Source organism: Lactuca virosa, chromosome 4 (assembly GCF_052849685.1).
Source record: "Lactuca virosa cultivar CGN04683 chromosome 4, Lactuca_virosa_CGN04683_v6, whole genome shotgun sequence".
Classification (NCBI taxonomy): domain Eukaryota; kingdom Viridiplantae; phylum Streptophyta; class Magnoliopsida; order Asterales; family Asteraceae; genus Lactuca; species Lactuca virosa.
In genome coordinates, this window is record NC_136429.1 from 199502127 (window position 1) to 199508517 (window position 6391).

General features: G+C 33.0%; 2 protein-coding genes across 2 annotated transcripts; both read right to left on the reverse strand.

The window, feature by feature from the left end:
* Positions 1–89: 89 nt before the first annotated feature.
* On the reverse strand, positions 90–1049 carry LOC145107911 (uncharacterized). The gene is made up of 3 exons (XM_079044870.1): positions 957–1049; positions 659–701; positions 90–571 (listed from the first exon to the last, which is right to left on the reverse strand). Exons 2-3 carry the CDS (start codon positions 692–694, stop codon positions 185–187), a joined length of 423 nt encoding a protein of 140 aa, XP_078900996.1. The 5' UTR covers positions 695–701; positions 957–1049; the 3' UTR covers positions 90–184.
* Positions 1050–2376: 1327 nt separating this feature from the next.
* On the reverse strand, positions 2377–5125 carry LOC145107913 (ubiquitin-conjugating enzyme E2 34-like). The gene is made up of 9 exons (XM_079044871.1): positions 4988–5125; positions 3955–4092; positions 3795–3849; positions 3575–3677; positions 3420–3481; positions 3304–3343; positions 3149–3176; positions 2960–3051; positions 2377–2831 (listed from the first exon to the last, which is right to left on the reverse strand). Exons 2-9 carry the CDS (start codon positions 4009–4011, stop codon positions 2552–2554), a joined length of 717 nt encoding a protein of 238 aa, XP_078900997.1. The 5' UTR covers positions 4012–4092; positions 4988–5125; the 3' UTR covers positions 2377–2551.
* Between the last annotated feature and the right edge of the window lie 1266 nt (positions 5126–6391).

Sequence of the window (6391 nt, forward strand, 5' to 3'; positions counted from 1 at the left end):
TTTTAGCTATAAGAATGATTAAATTTGAATTGCTTGCAAGCAACGGTTACATTGTTACGTGTGGAATCTATGTAGTTGACTCACTATAATCTCCAAAAACTAACCTTTCACTATCTCAACTACATCAAAAATAAAGATATAAAAAATTACAAATTTCATCGAATCTGACTTTGATATAATTTCACTATGTCACCAAATATACAGGACCATAATTTGAAAGATTCTCAGGACTTTTATTAAGCTTCCCTAGTGATGTATATGGCATCTGAAACTCTTCCATTTTCGTTGTTTGATGAAATAGACCCGATAAAGGTCCTGAACTTTGTCGTTTAAGTCGTTGAGTTTTGCAGCCTTTGACCCCATTTATTGGGCCTGAAACATACCCTTGTCTTCTTGTGGGTTTTCTGTATTCGGTTTTTATCGTTAGTTGTTGTTGTTCCTCTTTCTTGTTGGCTTTCATCCATGACAAAATAGAAGCTTTCCATGATCTTTTAGCCTTTGTTTTTTCCTTTGAATCCTTTCGAGCTTCTTCTTCTTCTTGTGATGCATGTGTTTTTGCTTCCTCCAAGAACTGATCAAAACAAACACCACATTTTAAAGCTTTACATCTTGTGAATATTGATATTAAAAGATACCATATTGCATATCATGTGAATACCTGTGCAAAATCCAACTCTGGGTCAAACTCGTTCATTATTAACCTGAAAGATAAGATAATGAAGAACAGTTGGACCACTGATTCTAGAAAATGATCTTGACAACTCAACGAATGTTTAATGGGCAATTGGGTATAGATAAGAAGTGAGAAGTGACCCTCTGTCTACGGAATTTAATGACATTTAATCAATGAGCTAGACGAAATAGCTTCCCTAGTACAGGAGTTCATGATAACAAATGACTAATTAATGAACAAAAAAAGGTTGTTGCTTGTTAGTTGTTATGTATATAATGTATACCTTTTCTTGGATACCACCAGTACTATGGAGGAATGGGAAGAAGAAGACGAAAGAGAACTGCGAAAGAGAACTGTATGTGGATTAAGTCGATTGCGTAAATTAGTATGTAAAGCTAAATGAGGAAGAAGGTTATAGACTTATAGTGGCATACATTATACATAGCTTATTATGCGCCGTAGGTTCCGGTAAACAGGGTCTTTTTTCTTACCTTTTTTAGGGGGAAATGGCCCACACTTTCAACTTACATTCCAAATTATATAATTATTTGCTACTTTTATTAAAAAATGAATAAAATAAAAGCTATGATTGAAATTTTCTTTTTCATGAAACGATTTCAAATTTGTTAAATTTCCAAATCAACCTACGTGACTAGCATTAGAAGAAACAAAATGACGTTCAATCTAACTTGTGAAAAAAGGAATTTCCAGAAAAAATAAAATAGAGAAATTAAATATCCTCCTACATTTTATTCCTATTTATCTTCCTACCATATCAAATCTTGACATTTGTCATATTTAATGACACATTTAATGAAATAAATAATATTTTAGTCCACTTCTCACCATTTATTGTGGGTAGTAGGATAGTAGGACTAAAATGTAGGAGGATACTTCATTTCTCAATAAGAGACATGATACTTGCCTTGTACTTATTGCTACAAAAATATGTGTTTTGCAGAAAATGTACAATGTTGTCGTTTTTAGTACGCTTAGCTACCGAGTGAACTTGTGTAGAGGGGTAAAGAATGACATTTTATTCATGAAAAAATATTAACAATGATGATAGTGAGCAAGATGGGACCCTTCATATAATGCTAATTGACTAATGAGGATATTGATGATGAATAAAGAGAGGTTTTTCTCAAAACTATGAACTTTAAGTAAGTTACAAGGTTCCATAAACAAAAATGAAAATGATCCTTTTTGAACATGTTATATGAAGACAAAATGTTGGTTACTTCATTAGGTAACATAAAAGGTTAGAGGTGGGAGAATGGTAGTGGAAGAAGTTGTTGATTTTCAAGTCAATGTTGGTGTTATTATTATGTTGTCTTATGTTGTTTGCTTTTGACATCATCTTCTTGTTGAAGTATTTGGTATTTGATGAAACTCTAGAATACAATTGTTGGTGTTCAAGTAAAGACGTTGAAGAAGCTATTCAGGAAGAAACTCAAGATGTTCAAGTAAGTTAATATGTTTGCTTACGTTCATATTGTTTCATGAAATGAAATGTTGATGTGTATGCACTTTTTCTTTTTTTCTACAATTTGTATCAAACTCAATAAAGAAAAATCTATTAAGACATTAATTATCTAGTCGTTTTAAGCACTATGTTAAAATTCCAAACACTGCACGAAATATGCATATACATATACACAACCAAAATCCCCCAAAAAAAAAAAAGGATTAAACATATCCAATTCTTCCAACATTATGCAACCGGATTCAACTATTATAATACTAAAATCGGTAGCATTTTTAACTCCATTAAAAACACAAACCCACTTAAGTTTGTAACATCACCAGGACTAGACATCCTGAAGAAACTACTAAATTCTTTTTTTTTTTTTTTTTTTTTTGTAAAAAAAAAAAACATCAAAGTTGAAGCAGAGGCAAAGCCATTACAAGACCAACAAATGAAACTAGCAACAGCAGCATCCAAGTCGGGAATGACTGTTTCCGGGCTTGTTTCACTTCCTCCTCCTTTGCCAATTCCATTCTCTTCACCTCCTTTTTCTCCACCAATGGTTGTAAATTCTCCTCCTTCCTTGCAACCACAGGTGATCCCTCCACCTCTTCCACAACAGCTTGTTCTGATACCCACTGTTCTTCATATTTCTCCACATATTCAGGAAACAGTTTCCTAAACGTTGGGCTGTCAACAAATATATAAATAAAATGTCAAGATTGATAAATATTGTTACAGTTGATGAGTATTGTGAAATTTGTGTTTTGGAATGTAGGGGTAGTATGGTCATTTATTGAAAAGGAAAGGAAACTGACTTTTTGCAATTGAAGGCCATAGATGCTTTTGCAAGACGTTGCTTCTCTGCAACAGTTGTATTCACACTACCAGTGGTAGGACTGCTGTCCATCTGCATAAATTAATGAAAATTAATTGGCAAATGTAAAAACAAATAAAATAAATAATGGGAAAAGAAAAATGAAATTGAAAATGTACACTAAACTCACCATGAAGGACAGGAGTCCTGTCAGGATACTGAATGAGAAATGAACAAAGAAAATGTCATAAAGATGACGATAATAATAATATTTATAGAAAAAAAAAAGCATTAGATTTTGATTATAAAAAAAAAATGATTTATTTAGTTAAAGTATAATGCTACCTTGAAACTGACCACATAGGGTTCCAACTTTCTGGATGGACTGGAAATGAATAAAAAGAATATTAGTTAGTGTAATTATTTATTTATTTTTTTTAAGTTAAATTTTAAGGACTTACAATCACTCATTGATAGGCAGATTTTCTTTTGTGTCATGAATCGACCATTGGGAGTGGTCATGCTACAAGAATGTAAATAAAAATATGAAGTTAATATTAATCAGAAGACATTCCAAGATTAATAATGGAAGTCTGAGGTCATGTTTTGTAAATACCTGATTCCTGGAGGTTTAAATGGGTAATCTGAAGGGAACTTGATTTTTCCATAGTAATATCCACCTGCAAAAGGGGTTCCCTGGCTTCCCTCCAATACATAATCTGAAATAGAAATAAAATAATTTGTATCACACAATTGTTATATATAATGTGCTGAAAAAAATAGATGATGATTATGATGATGATGATGATGATGATGATGATGATGATGAAACTTACGCCACTCAAGAATATCATTTGGGGAAGGGCGAGCAACAATATGTGAAACGGGTTCCTGTAATTGAATAGAGAAAGAAGATGAACATGTTTTAAAAACACAACTTAAGATTTTATAAATATAATGGATACAAAATACAAAATGGAAGAAAAAAAGGTATACTTTACAAAGTGCTCTATACTCCTTCTGAAGACGCTTTACACATGCTCTTTCAGCCATCTCAAGGATTTAAAATGATGGATAAAAAGAAGTGGTGGATTGTTCTTTACTTTGGGATTCACCTCAAGAAAATATTATTTCCTGTAAGCATTATAGATATTATTAAACAATTCCAATGTGAAAACATACCTAAGAAAGGATATTGATAAAGAAGCAACTCAGTATTACTTTAAAGAAACTACAAATCGGTCAAAACAAAATAAAGAAAAAAATTATGTGATGTTATGGGCCTTCAGCTTTCCAGAACATTTAGAGGCGTTTTAATGAGGTCTCCAAGTAGTATAAACAGTTCTACCATATGTCATCTGATGATTCATTGATTCTGGTCACACTTTAACTTCATCAATTCCAAATAACTATTTTAGCAGTGATCTTATCCTAGTAATTGAAGAATTCACAAAATAACACGGGGATAACAAGGATGTGGTAGCCATGGTCAAAAATGGTTATGGTTTTGAACTAAAAATGTCACTTTGTTAAATTACGTTTCATCTCTGACACACTGATATCATTTCCCCTAAGACTACAAGGGTCGAAAGGGCTGGTTGTTACACCCTTAATTGCATGAGTAATTTTCTAACATTGAAAGACAATTTACGCGATGACGAAAAGGGGGTTTTCCCAATTAACCAGCACACAAACCCTAAAGAAACATATCAATTAATTTCATCACTCCTTAACCCTAGCTAAACCCGTGCATGATGGTGTTTCAAAATTTCTCCATGGTTTTACCTAAATAATTAGGATCGAAAGCGAAACACCTAATAGCAAGTCAAGAAGGTTGGAATTTACAGAAATTAAATTAGGAAATCATAAAGTGCGATTAAGACCGAAGCGATCACCAGAAAACGACGATGATCAAAACCCCGAAGCCGAAAATGGAGACATAGATCGAAAAACAGATAATAGATGGAACATGAGAGCAAGATCTACTGTAACTTGAAAACAAGTAAAAGAAGGGATGGATTGAACTTACCTGACATGAATTAATGTAAAATCTACCCAATATTATGAAATTCCCCGAACCTCAATTTGATATACGGTAGGAAACTCCAAGTCGGGCACTCCTATGGGTCTTGATTTCCGAAATTCCGAAAAGGAGAAACGCCTTTCTTTGGTTGTGGTGGGGGTTATACACTTGTGACAACAAGAATGTGACCTTCCAGGCATGGGATATTATGTAGCAAAAGACGATATTGCCCCTTAAGAAATTTGACTATTTGTTTGCTTTGTTGAGAAAACAATACAACGAATTTATATCTAAACTAAGTAACCAACTGATTTTGTTAAGTTCATCTTCTGTTTCTTTTGTTGTCGACATATAAGTAAGAGAAATAGATAAAAATAACCAATTTTTTTAAAAAATAACCAAAAATCAAGAAATTACCAATTTAAATCTGACCAACGAAATCGCAGATGGGCTCTTACCTTACACGGAGATGTTGGTTGTAGACATAAATACTATATTATTGAGTCATCTTTTTCCAAAGGGTTATCTATAATAAAGTCTCAATATTTTTGGAAAATTTTTAAAAAAATCCTAAATTTTTTTTTGAATAAAAAAGCCCAATAAATCAGATAAACTTAACATTTTAATCTCTTTCATCCGGTAACCCTCGTTTTACCGGTTACAAATGTCTATGTGGCATCTTAATGGTAACTGTGTTGTGTACGTTGACTTCATTAGCTTAGGGTTATAAAATAAACCCCTTTCTTCTCGTCTTGTTCCCGACAATCCTTCGATTCATCCAAAGCCTTGTTTAATCCAAAGATTTTGTAGATGGATGAAGTATTTGAGTCGGACACCATCGACGTTCGACTTCATGATTTTTTTTCAGAAGAAAGCCAGTTTCAAGATGCACAGATGAGTTTCTTAATGTTCTGTGTGAAGAAAGTGATGATGAAGCACTGGGAGGTGAAGGAGGGCATTCTTAAGTGGAGTCCTACGGTGTTGGTGAAGTAGATGATGAGAAAAACACTGAAGAATCTAGTGAGGAAGATAGTGATGAAGATGTATTTGAATATGTCATCCATGATCTGAAGGTCAAATGGAATGTTATGAAACCAGTTCTTGGAGAAAAGTAGGAATCTAGACATCAACTGAAATTATGTTTAACAAATTATTCCATCCATAAGGGTTATAAAATTCATTTCAAGAAGTGTGATAGTGTTAGACTAGTGGTTGCATGTGCAAGTGATACAGAAAAATGCCCTTTTATGGTTCGTGCTTCATGGATGAGTACTGAAAAATCATTTCAGATGAAAAAGATGAATGATATGCATACATGTGCTAGGAGTTTTAGTAGTTCATCACTTATGAATCCAACTTGGTTAGCAAAGCAATTTGTAAAAAAAAAAGTAGTAAGGAAACCAAAGTTAA

Excerpts from the sequence above, each read along its gene's own strand:
- LOC145107911 (XM_079044870.1), bottom strand. The coding sequence starts at position 694 with ATGAACGAGTTTGACCCAGAGTTGGATTTTGCACAG. Across the intron at positions 572-658 it reads CAGAGTTGGATTTTGCACAG|TTCTTGGAGGAAGCAAAAAC; the intron begins GTATTCACATGA and ends TGTTTTGATCAG.
- LOC145107913 (XM_079044871.1), bottom strand. The coding sequence starts at position 4,011 with ATGGCTGAAAGAGCATGTGTAAAGCGTCTTCAGAAGGAGTATAGAGCA. Across the intron at positions 3,344-3,419 it reads CTGCCTATCAATGAGTGATT|TCCATCCAGAAAGTTGGAAC; the intron begins GTAAGTCCTTAA and ends ATTCATTTCCAG. Across the intron at positions 3,177-3,303 it reads CCTATGTGGTCAGTTTCAAG|TATCCTGACAGGACTCCTGT; the intron begins GTAGCATTATAC and ends TTTCTCATTCAG.